Source organism: Narcine bancroftii, chromosome 2 (genome assembly GCF_036971445.1).
Source record: "Narcine bancroftii isolate sNarBan1 chromosome 2, sNarBan1.hap1, whole genome shotgun sequence".
NCBI classification, from domain to species: Eukaryota; Metazoa; Chordata; class Chondrichthyes; order Torpediniformes; family Narcinidae; genus Narcine; species Narcine bancroftii.
In genome coordinates, this window is record NC_091470.1 from 299,753,293 (window position 1) to 299,776,275 (window position 22,983).

At 39.0% G+C, this 22,983-nt stretch overlaps 1 protein-coding gene across 2 annotated transcripts in view; it reads left to right on the forward strand.

Moving 5' to 3' along the window:
* The window catches only part of LOC138755478 (acyl-protein thioesterase 1-like), a 40,647-nt gene that overhangs the window by 5,135 nt on the left and 12,529 nt on the right, over window positions 1–22,983 (forward strand). For both annotated transcript variants that reach the window (XM_069921492.1, XM_069921493.1), the window contains exons 2-5: window positions 7,937–7,968; window positions 8,924–8,989; window positions 11,842–11,889; window positions 14,913–14,983. In XM_069921492.1, the coding sequence (XP_069777593.1) occupies window positions 7,937–7,968; window positions 8,924–8,989; window positions 11,842–11,889; window positions 14,913–14,983 (217 nt within the window). The remainder of the gene's footprint in view (window positions 1–7,936; window positions 7,969–8,923; window positions 8,990–11,841; window positions 11,890–14,912; window positions 14,984–22,983) is intronic.

The window sequence follows — 22,983 nt, forward strand, 5'->3', positions numbered from 1 at the left end:
AGAGGAGGTGGATAGGGTTTTCATCTCGACAAAGCAGGCTCTAGCCAGTGCCACGCTGCTGGTGCATCTGTGGCCGAAGGCACACCGGTGCTCTCCATGGACGCCTCAGCTACAGCAGTGGGGTGGGGCTTCTGGAACAGTGGCTTGGACAATGGCACCAGCTGTCCTTTTTCAGCAAGCAGCTGCGCCCGCCGGAGCTCAAATACAACGCTTTCGACCAGGAACTCCTGGCACTGTATTTGGCCATCTGCCATTTCCGCTACTTGCTTGAGGGAAGGCCATTCACAGCCTTCATGGATCACAAGCCCCTCACTCAAGGACTGGCGATGGCCAAGGGTCAGTGGTCTGCCAGACAGCAGCTTACGAGCAACTGGCTCAGGCACAGAAGAACGACGTGGAGACGCAGGCCTTGTGGATCACCATCTCAGGTCGCAAACTCAAGGATGTCCGAGTGCCCAGCATCCTGGACACATTGCTTTGTGGTCTCAACAGGCACGCCGTGCCCGGTGGTCCTGCCGCATTGGACGGCGAAGGTCTTCAGTCTGATCCACGGCCTCGCTCACCTAGCGGTAAAGACAACAGTGTGGATGGTCATAGAGCGGTCGGTTTGTGTGGCACGGGCTGAAGAAGGAGGTGGCGGAACTGGCCAGGAACTGTACCAGGTGCCAAACCTCCAAGGTCCAGCAACACACATGAGCCCCCATCCAGAACTTCGAACCGGCGGTTTGCAGATTCCAACACGTTGATGTCGTCGGGCCCCTGCCGGTGTCCAAGGAGGCTCGTTACCTCCTCACGATGGTGGATTGGGCCACAAGGTAGCTGGACACTGTCCTGATTAAGGAGGCTTCCGCGGAGACATGCGCCAGGACTCTGGTCAGCCAATGGATCGCCCGTTCCGGAGTCCCGGCGCACATCATTAGCGACAAAGGGGCGGAGTTCACATCTGCCCTGTGGACTCGGATGGTGAAGCTCCTGGGGGTCAAGCTCCACCACACCATACCACCCACAGTCCAACAGGTTGGTGGAGAGGTTTCAAAGACACCTGAAGGCATCGCTTATAGCCAGGCTCTCTGGACCAGACTGGGTGGATGAACTACCCTGAGTCCTCGGGATTAGGACGGCACCCAAGAAGGACTGCAGGCTTCAGCAGCAGAGATGGTCTATGGTGCACCGCTTTCCCTGCCGGGTGAGTTTTTTGGCCCAGACCCTGACACCATGGCCACCAACAAAAACCTGCTGGCGAACCTATGCAGGCGACTGGCCTCCCTAGCTCCCTCACCCCCGGCACGCACGGCACCCGGCCGTTTCATCTCCCCATAGAACTCGGCTCGGCCCAGTTCGTGTTTGTGCGGAGGAGACCACAAGGTGCACCGCTACAGCGACCGTAAGAGGGACCATACAAAGTCTTGCACCGGTCTGGCAGGACCTTCACCCTGGATGTTGAGGGGAAGAGAGGAACTTTTTACGGTGGACTGCCTGAAGGTGGCCCATCTGGATTTATCACAGTCGGTGCAGTCAGCCGCGCCTCAGCACTGGGTCTGGCCGCCAAAGCGACAGGATGCGTAGCCGGTTCTGAGAGGGGGGTGTTGTGTGCCGGCGCACGTCCTCATGGCGAACCGCCCCCGCTTGTATCGTCACATGGCGGGGCAGCCACGTGGCGGGGAAATGGCGTCGTCAGAGGTTTCTTTCTGACTCCAGCATCCCTTCCAGCGCCCACCCTGGGCAGTGATTATGATGTCACAATGCATCAGGTGACTGAGCTCATGCCCGTGCTGAATTTGCATAAAAACATTCGTTAATGACCCTCAACTTGGTGGCTGTGTTTCTTCCACTGCTCACACAGCTGCATACTAATCTTTAAAATGTAATTTCGCATCTGTCTGCTAACAAATATTATTCTCCAAAATAGTGTTGAACATATGTTAAAACAAGTTGGGGTTTCATTTTGGGGCTTGAAAACTTAACAGTCAAGATCACCAAAGGTTCATTTGAAGAGTATGGTTTTCAAAATGTTTTTGTATTTGTAACAGTCTGTTATTTTTTGTTTATTCTTTCTTAGTATTCTTGTACAAATTCAGTTTTCAAAACAAGATGAGTTATTTAAATTAAAATGGTTTTTTTTTTCATTGCTGTCAGACTGCTCAATATTTTAAAGTCATTGAAATAATTTCAATATTCAATTTATTATCTGAAATACAAGATAAAATGAAAAGAATTAAACAGAAAATCTGCAGATGCTGTAATTATAGAAGAACACAGGAAAGTCTGTAGATGCTGTAATATAGAGGAACACAGGAAAGTGCAGATGCTGTAATATAGAGGAACACAGGAAAGTCTGTAGATGCTGTAATATAGAGGAACACAGGAAAGTGCAGATGCTGTAATATAGAGGAACACAGGAAAGTCTGTAGATGCTGTAATATAGAGGAACACAGGAAAGTCTGTAGATGCTGTAATATAGAGGAACACAGGAAAGTGCAGATGCTGTAATATAGAGGAACACAGAAAAGTCTGTAGATGCTGTAATATAGAGGAACACAGAAAAGTCTGTAGATGCTGTAATATAGAGGAACACAGGAAAGTCTGTAGATGCTGTAATATAGAGGAACACAGGAAAGTGCAGATGCTGTAATATAGAGGAACACAGGAAAGTGCAGATGCTGTAATATAGAGGAACACAGGAAAGTCTGTAGCTGCTGTAATATAGAGTAACACAGGAAAGTCTGTAGATGCTGTAATATAGAGGAACACAGGAAAGTGCAGATGCTGTAATATAGAGGAACACAGGAAAGTCTGTAGATGCTGTAATATAGAGGAACACAGGAAAGTCTGTAGATGCTGTAATATAGAGGAACACAGGAAAGTCTGTAGATGCTGTAATATAGAGGAACACAGGAAAGTCTGAAGATGCTGTAAATATAGAGGAACACGGGAAAGTCTGAAGATGCTGTAAATATAGAGGAACACGGGAAAGTCTGCAGATGCTGTAAATATAGAGGAACACGGGAAAGTCTGCAGATGCTGTAAATATAGAGGAACACGGGAAAGTCTGCAGATGCTGTAAATATAGAGGAACACGGGAAAGTCTGCAGATGCTGTAAATATAGAGGAACACGGGAAAGTCTGCAGATGCTGTAAATATAGAGGAACACGGGAAAGTCTGCAGATGCTGTAAATATAGAGGAACACGGGAAAGTCTGCAGATGCTGTAAATATAGAGGAACATGGGAAAGAACTGGAGAAACTTGGTAAGTCATGCAATGTCCATAGGAAGTAAAGATATATAATCAATGTTTCGGGTCTGAGCCATTTGTTAAAGTATGAGCCAAAAGCAGACAGGTGCCTAAATTTTAAAAAGTGGGGGAGGAGCAAAGAAGAAGAAAGGGGAGCAGCACAAGCCAACAGGTAAGATGTCACAGGTGGGTATGGGTGAAGGGCAGGAGAAAAAAAGCTGAGGTGATAAAGTGATGGAGTAACTCTCCAAATGGCGAGGGAAGCAGGTGGGGAGGAAAGGAGACGGGGCATAGGGAAAGAGAGACAAGGGAGGGGCTTAACAGAAAATGGAGGTTGATATTATTGCCATCAGGTTAGAGAATGCTGAAATTAATATGAGGTGGTGGTCCTTGAATTGTTCCTCCAAAGGTGTCCTTGGTTTGACAGTAGTACAAAATTAACTAGGATAACAATGGCCTTTGCGGGTGACCCAGTGCTATATCTACTAGGCAATTTTATTGAAATACACAATGAATTGACTAAATATAAAATCTTATAAAAATAGCACTGGCTGAAGCAAAAAAAAGTATTGCAATCACTTGGAAATCCAACTCCCCTCTACTTGCAGCCTGATGGGCTGCAGAAATGAACAGCTATGGGAGGGGTAAAATCACTTGATTTAAAGAATAAGTATGACACCTTTATAAAGATCTGGCAGCCATACCTGGACCACATAGGGGCCCAAATATAATAAAATAAAGGAATATAAATGCTGATATTATACATTCAAAAGTGATTTCCCCAACTGTATTTTATAAAAGATGTAAGCTCAGATATGAATATACAGAAGGAGGGAATGTTTTGTTTTTGGATTTTTGTTTGTAAGAAAAGTTTAATATTTTATGAAGATTTTATTATGTATATTTTTGAAAAAAAAATCAAAAATAAAATATTCAAAACAAAAAAGGTAAAGCTAGAGGAATACAATCCAGTGATCATTGGGGGATCAGAGGTGGAGAGGGAGTCGCTATCTTGGAGGATATTTTCTGGATGCAACACATCAATGCAATTGTGAAGAAAGGATGTCAACACTTCTACAACCTCAGCAGTTTGCAGAGGTTTGGAATGACACCAGAAACCCTGACAAATTTCTGCAGATGTGTGTGATGGAAAAGGTGCTGACCAGCTACATCAGGGGTGTCAAACTCAAATTCACAGAGGGCCAAAATTAAAAACTTGGACTAAGTCGTGGGCCAAACTAAATATTTATTGAAAATTTTCAACAACATCTGCATGTTTTCTCTTCTTTCCACATATGTAATGTTAAACTTTTTCTTATTAAAATAAATGTTTAATTATAATTTTGGTTAAACTTTCCAGAAGCATTAACAAATGAGAAATAAAATATTCAATAAATAATATTTCTCTATAGTCTTTAAGCTCCTTTTAAATGTGTTTTTTTTTCACAAGCCAACAAGTCAAAAAAATAACAACTTGCTTCAATGAAAATCCAATCTTTCAACTATGAACAGTCCAAAGTTAACCAAAGAAAATATGAATCCAAGCTTAGCTTGCTACACTGTGATTTACTCTGATGCACCTGGGTCTAAACCAGATACTTGGCTTCTCTTCTTAGATGCAAGTTCATGAAACTCTGGGGTCAGAGTTTGCTCCCACCTGTCTTGAAAGGTCCTGTTTTCTGTCTTTGGTTTGGCCATTTTTCGTAAGGGGTTTATTACACGTGAGTTGGGCGACAGGTCGCAGATGCTAATGAAAGTAAAGAGAGGAGGTGGGGGCGATTAGCGGGCTGACGGGCCGGCGCCAACGCATTTGCAAAGCATTCTGGGATTTGTAGTATTAGCTGTGCACGCGCTATACTGGCGCAGCGGCCAGCGGGCCAGCTCTAATACATATTTGATATGATCTTGCGGGCCAAATATAATTATATCAAGGACCAAATTTGACCTGCGGGCCTGAGTTTGACATGTGTGAGCTACATCATGATCTGATATGCAAAAGACACCAATACCCCTGAGCATAAAGCCCTCCAAAAGATAGTGGATACAGCCCAGGACATCCCAGGCAAAACCCTTCGGTGACTTTCAAATACTGGTACTTTCAAATTCATTTTTCATAATGTGGACATTGCCAGGCCTGACATCAATCTGTTAAAAGTACAAAGTTCAGATTTATTGTCAAAATATATACATGACATCATGTACAGCCCTAAGAATCATTTTCCTGCAGGCCAGGCAGAATTTCTACTTATCAGTAGTGCAAAAAAACTGTACTCAAGAAAAAATACTTGTACAAAAGAGAGAAATGTAAGCAAGCTGTGCAATACAAAAAAGATATTTGCTAATAGATAATGTGCAAAGTAAGGGCCTTTAAGTGAACTTGTTATTTAGGAGACTGATGGTGGAGGGCTAGCAACTGTTTCTGAACCTTGTGTTGCAAGTCTTGTAGCATCTATACTTTTTTTTTCTGATGGCTACAGTGTGAACAGAGCATGTTGTGGGTGGTGTGGCTCCTTGAGTGCTGCTACTCTCCAACAGCAGTGTTCCATGTAAATTTTCTTGGTGGGGTGAGTTTTGCCTGTGATGTACTGGATTATGTTCACTACCTTTTCCAAGGATATAATTGAGTTGTTTGATAAGTCACTCCAGATGGTAATTAGCTATATTTATGGAATTGTATTTACCCTGACTTTGTAAGGAAGGATGATGTTCTCCTTAAAGGAAATTGGTGAATTAAATTTTTTTTCAGTTTTTAAATCATTGTTACTACTTTCTATATCTGTGAAATTAAATTGTAATGAGCATCAAACTGGAATTGACTGGTTTGCAAGGCTTGAGATACTGCTTTTGTGGGCACGCAAACATTTCCTGCATTGGAGCGCTTAGGGAAACAAATCACTAAATATTTGCAGTTTCTTAATCCTTTCTCATTTGTGTGCCATGAAAATGATTAAAAAGTTTTCATCTAGCAATAATGATGTTCATTTTCAACCTGTTTGTCATCAGAGTCCACAGTTTGTCACTGAAAACGTATGTAAATTTTCTAGTATTTATTTTTTCTTTTGTACTCTTGTGCATTTTTGTAGATTATTTTCATTTTCATACTTAAATCTCTCAATCTGATGAATTTGTTTCCCCTTGTATTTGTGCTTCCAAATACTTTGCCTTCATGCTTCAGTCTGAAACCTTAGTTCTCTCTCAAATTCAGTCTGTTTTGTTCAGATTAGAAATGTCTAACTATTTTCAAAATGCGGGTGCTCTACAGTAAGTTACTCCTACACTAAAGTTCATTGAATTTGTGGGAAGTTTCGACAAATAAAGAATTGACTGTATGCCTGTTAGAAATTATTTATCATTGTATCTTTATTTTTCTGAAAAAATTGCTTACCAGTTGTGTGTCAAAATGACTGCTGAAGCTATATAATGAACTTGTGATATTAGGAATAAAAATAGAAAAATTATTTTGGGTTTAGGATGATGAAAGATGATAAAACAGCATAGCAGAGGTGGGAATTTGACTTTTGTTTGGAAAGTAATATTTACCTTGTCTCCTCTACTTCGGAGAGAATAAACGCAGACTGGGAGATTGTTTTGAGCACCTCTGCTTTGTCCACCACAATAACTTGGATCTCCCAGTTGCCACCCATTTCAATTCTCCATCCCACTCCCTTACCAACATGTCTGTCCATGGTCTCACATACTGCCACCTTGAAGATCACCCATAAATTGGAGGAACAACACCTCATCCTCTGACTGGGCACCCTCCAACTGGATGGTATTAATATTGACTTCTCTAGCTTTCGTTAAAATTTACCCCACCCCCTTGCTTCTGCCATCATCTCTCCTTTGCCTGTCTCATTTTGCAAAGGCATGATAAACTTCTCCCAGTCCCATATCACATCCAATTAACACCTTTTGTTGGTTTAGTATCCTGTTTCTGCCTTTTCTGATTTTCCCTTGAAAAGGGGCTTAGGCCAGAAATGTCAGCAATCTATTTTTGTCAATAGATCCTATTGATGCTGAATAAACCTGCTGAGTTCCTCCAGCATTTCAGGATTTTTACAACAATTGTAGCTTATGCAGCTTATCGTGTTTCTCTTTACCTTGTATTGGTTCTGTACTGTAGCAGGCGGGATCACCACAAAATATCTTCATACTTTATGGATCCAAATGGATCCAAATGTTCTGAGAATCATAGTTAATGTATTTTAAGGTTTATGTCTTGCAGTGACACTAAAGCTAGAATAAATGATTTGCTTGACTATATTCAATGTACTATCTGCTACACCAGATAACTATTTAATAGTCGTCCCAAAAGATGCAAACAGTATTTTTGGATATTTAAGGTTCTATTGTGTTTATGTACAAAATTTCTATTTTCATGAGAAGACTATCTTCAGGTTGTATTACAACCATGGCACAAAATCATACACCAAAATTTTAACCAGTATGGCCAGTCAGGGTACAAATCCCAATCTTATCACAGTTTGATTAGGCAATAAACCAACATGATTAGAAATAGTGCTACCAAATAACAAAACATAAGTTTGTTGGGGGGATAGATTTGAGCTTCAACATTTCAAAAAAAAAAGTCTGTGTTGATTATATTAGTATTTTCCATCTTTTTTTTCTTGAATGTCAATGTGAACATATTTTACAATTCACTTCAAACAAATTCTTAGAGTATTTTCTTTATTTACTTGCAGGTTATCTTTCTACATGGACTAGGAGATACTGGGTAAGAATTTGGATAAGTACTACTATGAAACCTAAATTTTAGTGAGACACATGTTTCTTGTGTGGAATTGAGATCAACAAGGTCATGTTTCATCCAGTTGGCTTTGATTTCCTTGGCTAAAAACAGCTACAGTTCCTGTATTTTATTTCCAATAAGCTTTCAAAATGTGAAAGCACACATGTTTAAATGGCAAGGATAAATTTTGGGTCAGTTGTCCAGTTGTAACCCAAAGCTAACTTCCTAAGCTTTGAGCTTTGCACGAGCATGTGCTTCGATGGATTGAGAAGGCTAATTACAAGCAGAAGGTCTATCCAGCTTCTAAACTGTTTCTGCAAGCATTGCAAGGTTAGTAAAATTTCTGCTGTGCATAGTAGCCAGGCTAGCTGGCATGGTATGCAGCCACATGGCACAGATGCAAGATTGTAGGTGGTATGATATAGACAGACAATCCAACATGTGCAGAGTATCCCATCATACTTCTCATGTTGAACAAGTAATAATTTATCGGACGATTGTCTTCTGCAACCACCCATGTTGATGTTCTGTCCACCATGCACTTCATTTTCAGCCTAAAGTAATACCATAAACATACAATAGAAATTTACATTATTTCAATTAATTAACTTTCAAGCAACAGCACAAAAAATATTGTAAAAATTATATCAATTTAATTTTAACAAGGTATTTTGTGTTGATCAAACAGCATTTTAATTTTGCAGACTCTTGAAACAAATTGTTGGTGTTGTGGTTTTATTCCCCTCCCATTTCAGATATGAGTATAGATGCAATACTTCAGTTTCACAACAGATTTAACTCGCATTTAGAGTGCAATTCCATGGTAATATCTAATTTTTATTTTTTGGGGGGATGTTGAAAGTGTCAAAGATCTGTTTGTCTTAATGGGACTTCATGTGTTTTTCATGTGCGATACTTCATCGTTCTTCACATTTTACAGATTTAGCTGGGCTGAGGCATTGACAGCTATCACGTTACCACATGTGAAATACATTTGCCCAAATGCGTAAGTACTTAAATAGAAAATTTATATGGCCCAATTTTCATGTATTTATAGATTGACCGCAAAATAGAATAAAACATTTACTACAATTCTAAAAAAAATTATGTAAAAGCTTGTCTGTGGAACACACTTCTTGAAGAGTATGAATTCCACCTCCAATTTATTGGAAAAATGTGCATTTTAACTGAATTGTGAAAGCAAATAAAGTGACTTTATAGTGAAAAGATGGAAGTATTTTGATAACTCACTGATAGGTGTGTTTGCATAGTCTTAATAGAGAAGGTGATCAAATAAAATCACACTAGATATAGTCTTAGATCATTTGGGGGAAAAATACTTAAAGGCTTTAGAGATTCAACTATTGTTGGACCTGGAGAATTATCAACCTGTACAATGCACAGGTCAGTCAAGTCAATGTCTGGCTTTTTCTTTGCTAATTGAAATTTACCTGAGCCAAACATCCATCATCTTGTTTCCTCAAAGGATAAATCTTTTAGGATGCTGGGGAGGGGCCACAGTTTTTATTTTGATAGTTTGTTTATTGCAAATAACACTGCTGCTGGCTCAATTCCACCATTTGGATTCCATTCTGACTATCTGGAGCCTCCCTGTGACTGCCCTAATTTCCTTCAGGTGTTCTGGTTTCTTCCCACATCTGAAAAACATGCAAGTTAATTAATTAGCTCCTGTAAATTTCCCTTTGTGTATGTTGGAGGCAGCTCAATCAGGCGGGAGTTATGAACACTAGAGAGAATGAGCTATAGGGAAATAAATGTGGCAATGGGACTGACATGAATGTCGTACACATAGGAGGTCATCATTTGGTCCAATGTCAAAAGAAAATAAGAATTGAACTGCTATGGATGGGGGAAGAAAAATTCACAGCTCAAAACTGAAAGCTTGCTTTAATCAAAGCAAAACTCATTCATTATGCAATTATGGAACATCATTAAGATTTTGTATTTCCTGATTATTTAATTTACTACATTTATTTTCGCTCTTTGGTTGTCTGTAGTTTATAGCAGTGAGTCAAGTTTTGATCCCTATACTGAGTTTACAACTTGCTCTGCAACATCAAATACCACCTTATTTTCTTCTTATATTCAGTCTCTGTTCTCCCAGGGTCCCTTTGTCATCTTCACATGTCCAAAGCTGTGAGAGATTGGATTCAAATCAGTTAGGATATTTATCAGTTCATTACTGGATTTATAAACAAGGTACAAAGACTAATAATCTAAAGCCATGTATTAAAATTCCACTACTATGATTTTAAATTGCTAATTAAATAAAATCTGGAATTTAAAGAAATTCTATCAGTTATGGTATGGTATCAGTGAATCTTATATTGCCGTATAAAGCCAACAGTTAATTCCAAGTGAAGGAATTGTTCTATTCCCAACCTTCACGGGACTTGAGTCCCATTGAAATGTAATTAACTCATCTGTTTTCATTTATCTGCTGCACTGCAGTAGCTTGCCATGCCACCTTTGACTGTTCATCCAAAATCTTCAGCGTTTGCTGTTTTGAAGGACAAAAAAAACAGCAAGCAGATGAAAGCACTTACTCTTGCATTTTCCCTTTCTTGATGGTCACATTTTTAACTTGGAAAAATATTGCCACCTATTCCTTCATTAACTATGTGTCAGAAACCATTAGTGCTTTTATTAATATTATATTTAGGAAAAAATTGTGCAGTTTAAAAAAATCTTCGTTATTTTCCCTTAAGCAGTTTTTGACAGGCAATAAATGCTGATTTGGGTGGCGTAGCCCACGTCTATAAACAGAAATAATCTTGAATAGGTTTTTTTTTCATTGAAATCTGAATTGTCCATTCCAATATAATACTTAATGATCACATTTGTCAAGATTGAATGAACTTGATGCAAAGTGCATTTGGTTTTTTTATTTGAAGTGTAACTTCAGGTGTCATCTTTATTTCTGTTGTAAAGGTTGAATTAATAATTTATGATTTGTGTCATACCAAATAAACTTTGCAATCACTAATCAATTTGAACTATTGAAAATTAATTACAGGTATCCCGCTATCCAAAAGTAGGGTGTTTCTATGAAATTTTTTGTAAGCCGAAATGGTATAAAGTGAAGAAGCAATTACCATTAATTTATATGGGAAAAACATTTTTGAGTGTTCCCAGACCCCAAAAAATTACCTATCAAATCATACCGGATTCATCTAACACAATGGTTCCCAAACTTTTTCTAGCTTGTCTTCCAGGCCACATCCCTAGCGCACAGACATGCACACACACCCACCCCTACCTCTTTCTTCTCCCTTACCCAACTCATTGCCTCTCTCCTCCAGCCTCATTCGTCAGCCAGCGCTGCCTGAGGACCTCTCGGGCCTGACTCCTTTCACCCGAGACCTTTCCTTCTTGAGACCCCAGCACTTGGTTCCTCCCTTGCTCTGTTCACTCTTCCTTCTCCCATTCGCTCTCAACTTTTTAAAAGGCCGAGGCCAAATACAACATGGTGGCCACTGAGGTCAGCTCTCATGAGACAACCTTGTCACTGTTTATTTTGCTCACTACTGCCATCCCGAGTCTGGCTGTGGCATCTGACAGCCCTTCCAGAGACTTGACTTTTCGCTCACCTATTTTTGTAAAAGCAAAAATCCTCTTCATATTGGTGAAAACCGGTACTAATATAGGCCATTCATAAAAGTTAAGTGGTGTAAAGCGGATGTTCAAAAAGTGGGAGATACCTGTATTTAGCTTGTGTTATCTGCCATTTGAGTTGTGCCAGAAGAGTTTATCATTTCCAATTTGTTTTAATTTAGAAGTTTTGTTTCATTTTTGCTAGCAGATGTGATCCATGGTGTTTTTTTATTTAATGTATAGGCCTACTGCTGCCGTTTCAATGAACTTTGGTATGAAGATGACTTCTTGGTAAGTGACTATAATGGATCTTATCAGTCTAATAGTATAGAAAACTTGGGTGGGGGTTAAGAGGGGGAAGCTCAGAAGCTGGTTCTTATGGCCTACCATTTATTCTAATTGTGATGCCTATCTGTGCTGATTCAATTTAGGCCCATGTGCCACAATACCTTTCCATCCAAATACCTGTCCAAAAATCCTTTAAACCTTGTCATAGCATCAGCACTGTACCTCTTTTCCAACATATTCACTGCCATTTGTGTGAAAAATTTGCTGCTTAAATTTCCTTTGCATTTCTCCCCTCATCTTAAATTTATGTATGCAAGTTTTAGGCTCTTCTGCCCCAAAGAGGAAAATAAAATTGTTTTGGCTCTCCATGCCAAGCAACATCCTGGTGAATCTCTTCTGCATGCTCTCTATTGCTACCACATCCTCCTTGAGTATTCTGGGCATATAAATCACTTCATTGCCAATTAGTTCTTTTCCAGAATCTATGGCATTAAGTTTAGAAATGTCATAAAATGATCTTCACCAGGCTGGATGGAGCATCAATAATTCTACCTGCTGTTGAGAATAAAATGTTTTTTGATCAGTATTCCTGCTGCTTTTGTGCCCACTTTCTGTATCATTGCCACCTTTCAGTCAGACTATTAAGTTATGGTGGCATGGTTGGTGTAGCAGTTAGCCCAATGCTTTTACAGCGCCAGTGATTGGGGCCAGGGTTTGAAATCCATGCTGTCTGAAAGGAGTTTGTATGTTCTACCCATACCTGCATGGGTTTTCCATAGGTGGGGGAGGGGTTCCCATTTCTTCCCACTGTTCAAAATGTACTAGGGGTGTAGGTTAGTTTGGGGGGTAAATTGGGTAACACAGATTCATAGGCCAAAGTGGCCTGTTACTGTGTAGTATGTCTAAATTTTTTTTAATTGTAATTGGGCTAAGATTTTATTCAGTACTCAGTTTATTTGTTTTACATGTGTCACAATCTTCAAGTATTTCTCAACAAATAAAGGTCAATTTAAAATGCAGCTACCATTACTTAAGAATATAGGAAATAGGAGCAGGGTAAGGCACACAGCACACTTCACCATCTGTAATAATTATGGCTGATAGTATTCTATCTTGAACCATTGCCATTTCTCTTTATTTCCTTAATATCCATAATATCTTTGTCTTCAATTAACTTTTTGAATGAAAGTACACTAGAGACTAGAGATGCTGGAATCGGGAGCAAAAAAAACAATCTGCTGGAGGAACTCAACCATTGAGCAGCATCAGAGGGAGAAAAAGATTGTTGATTTCCTGGTTTGAAATCCTTCATCAATACACGAGTGTAAATGATTGGCTAAGGGCCATGCATTCTATAGAGTCCAGCATTTTGCCTAACAATGGGATTGGATTATTTGGTCCCAATTTTTCTCTTTCTTAAATCGTAGGGCCATGTTTGGTATCCTTAGATCGATTAATAATTCCAAAATCTACATGATTTTGGAATGTGACCCACAGAATATTCTTGAACAATAAAAAAAAGTTGTAATGTGAATTATTGGAGTTAAACAAGAAAGTCTGCAGTTGCTGTGGTTGTAGTTTAATACACAAAAGCGCTGGAAAAACTCAGCAGGTATAATCAACATTTTGGACCTGAATCCTTTGTCAAGGAATGAGCAAAAGGCAGGAATTAAAAACACCACTATTCAGGGCCCCAAATAGTCCTTCCATGTGAAGCAACATTTCATGTGAATCTGCAGGGTCATCTACTGCATCCAGTGCTCCCGTTGTGGCCTCCTCTGCATCAGAAAGACTGGGCTCAGACTGGGAGATCATTTCATTGAGGGCTTTTGCTCTTGTCTGCTGGAATAGTAGGAACTGCCCAGTGGCCAACCATTTCAATTCTGCACCCACTCCCACGTGGACATGTTTGTTGATGGCCTTGTGCACTACCAAATGGAGGCCACCCGAAAATTGAATTCTGCGCACTTCCCCCACAACCCCACACCCATCCCATCCCTCTGCGCACATTCTGAGAGCTATCTTTTCCAACCTTTTTTTCCTCTTCTGCCCCCAACATGTGCTCTCTTGTTCTGAGCTTCTCCTCAACATTTTATTCCAGAGCCTGCTTGCTTTTTCCTTGTACCTTGGTGAAGGACTCTGGCCCGAAATGTTGGTCACATATCTTTGCTGCATAAACAATGCTGTGTGACCTGCTGAGTTTCTCCAGCACTTTTGTGTATTGAAATATAAATTATTGTGTCCTTTTACATTTATCTGCCATTAATTTCCCCAACTTTTCATGACCAAAATTTAATTCTGTTCTTAATTTTTGCATTAATTTCAGTACTTCAAGTAGTTGTTTAATCCTATTTTTATTTTGCATTCTATCTGTGAGGGAAATATATTTGTTCATTTGTTTTATTTCGACATGCACCATGGTAATAATTTGGATATCAGTTATTTATTCAACAATTGTTTGCTTTGAATGTGATGAGCAAAGTGCATCCCTTTACCGGATGCTTGTTGGCAACCCAGCTACTGAAGGACGTCTTTCAGAATAAGCATATTCAATGTGATTTTGGAATGAAAATTAATTAATCTTAAGGATCAAATGGGTAATTTAAAGAACTAAATGGGATTCAGTTAAATATAAGTTAGCTCTGGATAGGAATACATAAATCTGAAAAAAGTAAATATTCTAACACAATGTAAAGAAAAAGCCAACTCCACGAGCTTTGTGGGTGGAAAATGTTCACAAGGATACCATAAGGAAATACAGTCATTTTTTTAAAGGAGCATGTGGGAAACATGCAAGAATAAGGCGAAAGACAACTATTAAAAAGCAGCTCCACTACAAGAGAAAGAAGGCAGTCTGAGAAGACAAACTTCATGGGAATGAATGGCTTTGTGCTAAAGATGAACACTAAAATCAAACTGATGTATATTCTTTTCAATTCTAAATTCTGAGCAGCATGTCCTACTTTGGTAACTTTAAATAAAATATAAAAACAGTTTCAATCTGTTTAAGAATTTTTTTCTTGTAGGTTTAATATCTTTGGACTTAGTGAGCATTCTCCTGAAGATGAGGATGGCATCAAAATTGCAGCAGAAAGTGGTAAGCTATGAAAACGGAATTAACTTTACCTCACGAAGAATTTAACTTTTCTGGTAAATAATCACGTGTTACTTTGTAACTTCTGCCTCCTCTGTAAAATGCTAAGTTATCCATCAAACAAGATATTTATCTCTCTGCTCTAGCAACTTAAATTAACCAACACTTTGTCACTTTTGACTTGTTTGACTTAAAATTCATAAAATTTCTTCCATCTCTGCTGACCTTCCTTTGATATTTTATCTTGCATTAAAACTCTTGTGGAAAAATAATTGATTTTTCACGGGTCATTTATACTTCTGTAAAATAATTTGCTATATTTTTAGGGCTGCTTGGAGACAAGTATATAAGATTTTATGAATTTGGGAATATGTTAAAAGGGCATTCTGGTATAAAAGTGTACAGGGTATTAATCAAGGCATTCATCTTGAAGTTTTAAACATTGTCTGATGCCTATTTAGTTTTAATATTTATAACTGGGCTTAGTTTCACATGTAAATCAATGTCTAAACTTAATTTCTTCACTAATAAACCTGAAATTCTGCAAAATGAATTTCTATTTTTTTGATGCTTACTTTATCAGTTTCCTTGGCTTATTACTATATTGTATTTAATTTTTTTTAGACATACAGCACGGTAACAGGCCATTTTGGCTCGTGAACCTGTGCCACCCCATTATACCTAATTGACCTACAACCCCTGTACATTTCAAATGGTGGAAGGAAACCCACGCAGGCACAGGGCGAATGTACCAACTATCTACAAATAGTGTGGGATTGGAATTCTGCTCTTGATCACTGATGCTGTAACAGGGTTGCACTATCCATGCTGCCCACATGTGCAGCTTTTACTATTTTATGTGACTGAAATTTCCTTTTTAAAAAAAAATATTTTTATTGAGTTTAATGAAAAAACATTTACACAAGGTATACTAATGATAACATAAATCAAATCATATCTGCACATGTCACATATCAATTGTAAAGTAGAAGCAGAACCATAATTATTACAGAACTTATTTCATTCAAGACATCAAATTCTATAATTTTAATAATTAAGCAATTAAATCATAACTTGTACTATGTCCAAAAATAATATTCAATACAAAAATTATACGAATAATACATGCAAAATTCCCTTATATAAGATATTTTATATTTCTCTATGATCATTGTTCAGTAATATAATCTGTAGTTTAAACCCCCCTCCCTTATTTGTCTTAATAAAAAGGAAACAAAAAAAATTATCCCTACTAATCCTCTCCCTCCCTCTAAACAAGGTTATCTGTATATATTGTAAATATGAATTGAATAACGGGCCCCAGACCACAGACAGCGAATCCCTGGAGTTTCCAAACCAGTGAAATCCTCAGATTATGATAATAATCCATGAATGGGCCCCACATCTTTCTAAATTCAGACTTCGCATCTTTAATATTTTATCTATTTTTTTTCCAAACTTAAATAAGACATGATATCATGTAACCATTGACTGTGAGTAGGTGAAACATTATCTTTCCACTTCATTAAAATTGCTCATCTTGCCATCAACAAAGCAAAAGCTAGGATTCTCTTCTGGGTTGAGGTCAGGTATATCATCTTCTGGAGAAAAACCCAAATAAAGCAATCAAAGGGCATGGTTCTTATTTAATCTTAAGAGTCGTTGATAAAGTTTGGAAAATATCTTTCCAAAAATGTTCCAAGTTTGGACACTCCCAAAACATATGAATAAATGAAGCTTCAAATATTTTACACTTATCACATAATGGATCCATATCAGGATAAAAATGAGATAATTTAACTTTAGACGTGCATTCTGTCCATCACCTTAAATTGCAACAATGTCGTGCACAAAATGAAGATTCGTTGATCAAATTAAGATTTGTCCCAATTCTCGTCCAAGAATGCTCTATTCAATACACACTCTCCAATCGTTCTTAATCCTGGCTGTTGAGGCCATTCTTAAATCCATGAAATGATTATAAATATTTGATATTAATCCTCGATGGGAAAATTGCAAATCAAAAAATACATCAAGAATATTCACTTCAGAAATTTACGGAAAATCAAAGTTTGGACTGAACAAAATGCCTAATTTGTAAATATCTAAAAAAAAGTCTAAAAAGATTAAATTTTGCTATAAGTTGTCAAAAAGAAGCAAAATTATCTGGAATAAAACGATCTTTAAAACTTTTAATGCCTAATCTATACTATTCCATACAACTTGTATTTAACAGAGGGTTGGAAAAGATGATTGGTTACAATAATGGCAAGAGAAAAAAATTGATAACAAAAATAAAATCCTAAATTGTGTCCATATTCTCAATCAATTTCTTGTTATTGGGTTCTTAGTCAATTAAGAGAGAAAGGTAAAAATGTGCCTAAAATAGCCAACATAGATGCACGCTGAAATTTACAATCCTGCCTTCACTTCATCTTTTTTTTTAAGCTTATGCTGAACATAGAACATTACAGTACAGGCCCTTTGGCCCTCTTATGTTTGCCAACCTATACATTCCTACCAAAGACATTCAGACACAATCCCAAGCTTGTTCACTGCAAAGTCTTCCACACTCATCTTCCTCTACTAGTTCCTTATGCCCCAGGGAATTGGCTTTGTAATTTAAATCTTGTTATGCATTCTTTTGGAAATCTTCATGTCTGTCTGATATTTTTGTTCTGCATTTCCTTGTTCATTTTTGCAAGACGGACAGTTTGTCTTTGTCTCTTCCGCCTCTTCTCTCTATTCATCTAAAAATCCTTTAACACTTTTCTCCATGTTATTTCTATGATTGTTATATTTTTAATTTAATTTAGAGATTCAGCGTGGTAATAGGCCCTCCCAACTCGAGAACCCCTGTCACCTAAATACACCCATATGACCAATAAATCTACTAGCTCCATATGACTTTAGTATGTGGGAAGACATCTGAGCACCCCAACACAGAAGAATGTACAAACTTCTTCTAGACAGTGGTGAATTTGAACCTGGTTTGCTTGCACTGTAATAACATTAGGCTATGCTAACCTTCCCCATTTGGGAACACTTTTAACAAAAGCACTAGAGAAGCACAGTAAAGGGAAAAAAAAAATATTTTGGACTATTTTCAGTTTAAGAGTTGCAAATACAGGAATAAAAATGGTGGCTCTGCTGGAGCTGTTTTAACGGCAGTGCGGTCAGGAACAGAGACATAGCACTTCCCCCTTAGGGTTGTACTATCCAGTCCTTCTGTCGTTGGTTCTCTACAGGGTTGGGCCTGTTAAAGGAGCTGATGGTATTATTTAAGATTCTGCCCAAGATAGTAGCAGCTACCTTAGGAGGGGAGGAGTGAGGAGTTTGCAGACTCTGGAGGATCAGTGGACTGGTACAGGACACCAGTAAAAGCAAGAACACCCCCTGTTGAGAAGGCGACCTTAAGGGTAGTAACCATGGTGGCAGACTAGTGAAGGGCTTTGCAGCTGAACAATATGCACAGGCTATGAACTGATGGCAATTTGAGGTTAAATGACTTACACCAGGCTTTGAGCTGCTGGAGACTGGTTCATGAGAGCCAAGTATTGGAACTGGGATTCGAGAGGATGCTGAGGCAAGGAGGGCTCCCAAACAGCCCTGGGTGCTGAAAGCCTCTTCATTGTGTCGAAGGTTTGGATGCTGGCTCGGGTTGCTGATGGTTTGAACTGAACTGGAGTCTTGTGTGACCGCAGAAGCACTGGAGCGGAATCCATGGAAACTTGGTGTTTCAGGGAGGGACTATCTTTTTCTCTGGCTGTAAGAGGCACTGGGCAATCTTAATATAATGGTGAATCTTTGCATTATGGCAGCCTAAAGGCAATTTAGTGTAACATTTAATATCTTAAATTGCATGACAATAATTAGTATCAGATCTGAATAACATCTCAAAGTGAATGAATACAAAATCAAAATGCAACCAGTGTTTGAAATCTGAAATTAAAAAAAAACTGCTTGAATTACACAGCACCTTTTAAGAGGAAAATGCTTTTCTGATGAAAAGTACTGAGCTAAAGTATTGACTTCTCTCTCCACAAACCTGTTAAATGTGTCTAGGATTTTCTGTTCAGTCTGACCATTCATTGAGGTCATGCCAATAGTCTTGCCTCTAATCAAATAACAACTTTTGAATTCAAACATGCATATCTGAGCCATTGGACTTTAAGGCAAATCATGAGAAGTTTCAGATTGTCCATCTTGTTTGCACATCATTTGATACAAACTAAAAATGGCCAAAATCTTTTGAAATAAGCAATCATGCAATACAATTAGATTAATTTCACAACTAATCATGAACGTGTGGTGGAATTCTGTGTTGAAAGATATAATTTCATTGTAGCAAAATGATGCTTTAAAATATGTACATATTTAACATTTACTTTGTAGGAACCAAATAAAATAAGGCAAGGTTTTTTAATGTAGCATTATATTCAAATATCCTCTGGTAACAAGCAGGTATCATTTTTACAGTTGTAAGTCCGAATACACACAAAAACAATTCTGTATGGTGATCTTACCATCACAATTTTGCAATAATGTCATCAAAATTAAATTAATATGAAAGAACTATCTCTGGAAGTGAAGAAAGAGGAGGGAGAAAACTGCCCTTTTAGTAATAAGCATGTATATGACTTTTGAATTCAATATTGTGTGAACTTACTAAAGATTCAGATTTTTTTTTTGTCATAAAACAGATGTAATATTACACAAAATTGCATTTAATCTGCTATAAGCCAGACAAAGATTCACCATCAGCAGAAATTGCCTGGCACCTTTTACAGTCAGAAAAAGAGAAGCAAAAGAGTCCTTTCAGAGTTTGTGTCCTTGGATTCACATCCAGTGTTTCTGTAGCCTCTGCAGCTACAGAATCTTTGGTCCAAACCATCAGCAACCTGAGGTCCAGATCCAACCTCTGATTTGATCATGAAACCTTCAGTGCCCTCGGCCCCTCAGGAGTCTCTCCGGCCCTAAGCACTCTATCGCATCCAGGAATTGTTCATATGTTAGAGTGTCCATAAGTAGGGTGTTCCAGTGTAATCTTGGATTTTATCGTGTAAATGAGGACAATGATTATTTGCTAACAAGAATAAAATAAACTTTTATATGTTTCAATTGATTAAAGGTAGTCTTTTTATTTTTCATGGCTGACTAAATTAGAAGTCAGCTGAAATATTTTTAATGAAGATTAAATTTCCCATATTATTTCAGAAGTAGCATTCGTGCTCATCATGGCAGCAGTATATTACTGAAAATGTAATCTTTTAGGGCCACTTTTTTTTCATATATGTCAAAACCCACGCCCCTTTTTTTTCAGCCTTATTTTAATGATTTTATTATATATCAGACATATGTTGATCCCCAATTTTCAGGCTGTCCAGGCCTCCCAGCAACAATCCAAAATTTGTTACCACACCCTAATCGCCAAGTAACAAAGCTGTAAATTAAGCAAGTTTTTTTTTAAAAAGGAGGATGCCAAATGCTGCCTGGTCAAATCTTCAGCATCAGCTGCAGCTGGCAACTATGACTCCATTCTCAACATCGGGTGTGGTGCTGTCCACGTTGAAGTTGCCTCGCCCCCCCCAAATGGGCTCGGTGCAGGAACCATGGCTACGAGTTGGCTCCCGGGCAGGAGCAGTGACCTCATTCTCACAAGTAGGAGCAGGAAACTTGGCCTACTGAACAGGAGTGGTGACCTCTGGCTCTACAATTGTAGAATGTCTGGGTGGGTTATGGCAGCACCCGGCCATGGGAAGGTGTCAGGGACTAGCAGTAGGGCGGTGCTTCCAATTTTTTTCAGTATACTGAATCGCATCCAGCAGTTTTTTTGAGCTGAATTTTTTTAAGATCTCAAAAATATATCTAGTGTACAAGTCAACACCCCCCTCCTGATTTGTGAGGGTTTCAAGACTCCACTTGTGTGCTGAAATACACAGTAGGTGGGTGTTGTGTATGTACTCACACAATTAAGACCCGGAAACGTGATGCTTTCTCATCCTTCTATTAGTAATATGGCTACTGACACACAGGAAGAGTGGCATCATGATGTCCAGCAAAGGGCAGGCTTACACCCAACACTTCCTCCCTCATGCGATAAATACCAACTGGGCCCCTTAGAACTAATAAGATTACTTCGGCCAGGATTAAAAGTGAGAATTAAAATACATCTCATGAGTAATTATAATCATAAAAGGGAAAGTATTTAATATAATCAGGACACATAGTCCTTAAAGTGTTCAGGTGGTCTTATTTCTCTTTTGGACTCCCTCGGCATAGTTTGCTGTGCTGATCTTTGCTCAGGAACTGTAGATAGTTGGGTCGGTGGTGACTGCCCACCTTCAGTGGCGATTGCCCCGTCTTCGCTGCCCTCCTGGCTGCATGTCTCAGTTACTGGACTCCTCACTGGACATTGGCTCCGCAACTGTCTGCCCCCCACTCTCACTCGACCTGAGGGTTGAGATGGTCAGGGCAGGTCTGGTTCCACCTCTCCAGTTCATGAGGAAATTCATGGACCTTAGTGTCAGTCAATACTTGTGATTGGTTAATGTGTCGCTTCCACAATCTGTCCCCTACTAGAACAGAGTATGAGCAGGAGCTTACTTTTTGTAACGTTACTCCTACCACCCATGGATCTTTATACTGTCTATAATCTTGTACCAGAACTCTCGCCCACTTCCAATGTTATAGGTGATGTTTGTGGTGATGCTGTTTTTTGGCAATCAGAGACCCAGATCTGGATGAACTGTGGGCAGCCTGGTCCACAAGTGTTTGACTGTTGTTTCAAGCTCTGTCTATGGAGGGGCACCAGACATGCATCCGGGCCAGTGCCTTCATTTGTACCATTCCAGATGGTTGTGGTGCAGTTCTGATAACATGGTAGTTTGCCATTTGGCTGGAATAATTGTATGGGTACCCCATAGTAAACATTCTTCTTCAACTGATAGTTCAAGGCGGCAAATGTGGTAAGGTTTTAAATCTTCTGGGATGATTTCAGATTCGGGCCACCCATTAAGGGGGAAGTATAGGATCTTGCTTAACGTTGCCTCATTTTGGGTTTCTGATCATCTGGGCTGTGATGTGCAGTTGTTAAAGTTGTTCTTGGTTGATGGCTGCTGTCTCTTCTGTCCATTTAATAATTTCTTCTCGTTGTTCTGTCTCAGTAGTAGCATGCTTGATAAGGCATCTGCACGGCTGTTGAGTGTTCCTGGTTTATGTTTTGTATCATAGTTATATGCCACTAGGAACATGGCCCATCTTTGAATTCTGGTCACAGCTAATACTGGTATACCTTTCTGTGGCCCCAGGATTAAACTAAGAGGCTTTTTGCCTGTGAATTTTTTTCTGTAAAGATTGGTGGAATTTTGTTTACACCAAAAATTATTGCCAATCCTTTTACTAGTTGGGCATAATTGCGTTCGCTTGTGGTTAATGTTCGCGAAGCATACGGTACTGGTTGGTCACCTTTCTATGATTTGGGATAGTACCACTCCTAGTCCCACTGGTGAAGCATCCACGTCTAGTGTAATTTGTTTACTAGGGTCGTAGTGGATCAGCATCTTATTTGTTGACGTTAGTATTTCCTTTAGTTGATCGACTAAGTTTTTGGTTTCTGTGATCCAATACCATGTTTGAGCTTCCTTGAGTAATTGGTTCAGCGGGCTGCATAGTGTAGACATATTAGGGATATGTTTTCGGTAGTGATTAACAAGTCCTAGGAAGGGCTGTAATTCCGATTTGCTGGTTGGGTATGGGGCCTTGCAAACTGCTTCTGTTCCTGCTGGATTCATTCACACCTTATTGTCAAATGTAAACCCAAGGTATGTTATTGAGGGACGCATGAAGACGCATTTGTCCTTTTGTAATTGTCTGTTATGGTACAGTTAAAACCTTTTCAGGATTTTGTAAGTGTTCACTGTCTTTTGGCCCTTGATGATGATATAATCTCGGTAACACCCAACTGAGAGTCCCTGTAGTAATTTGTCCATTGTTGCCTGAAA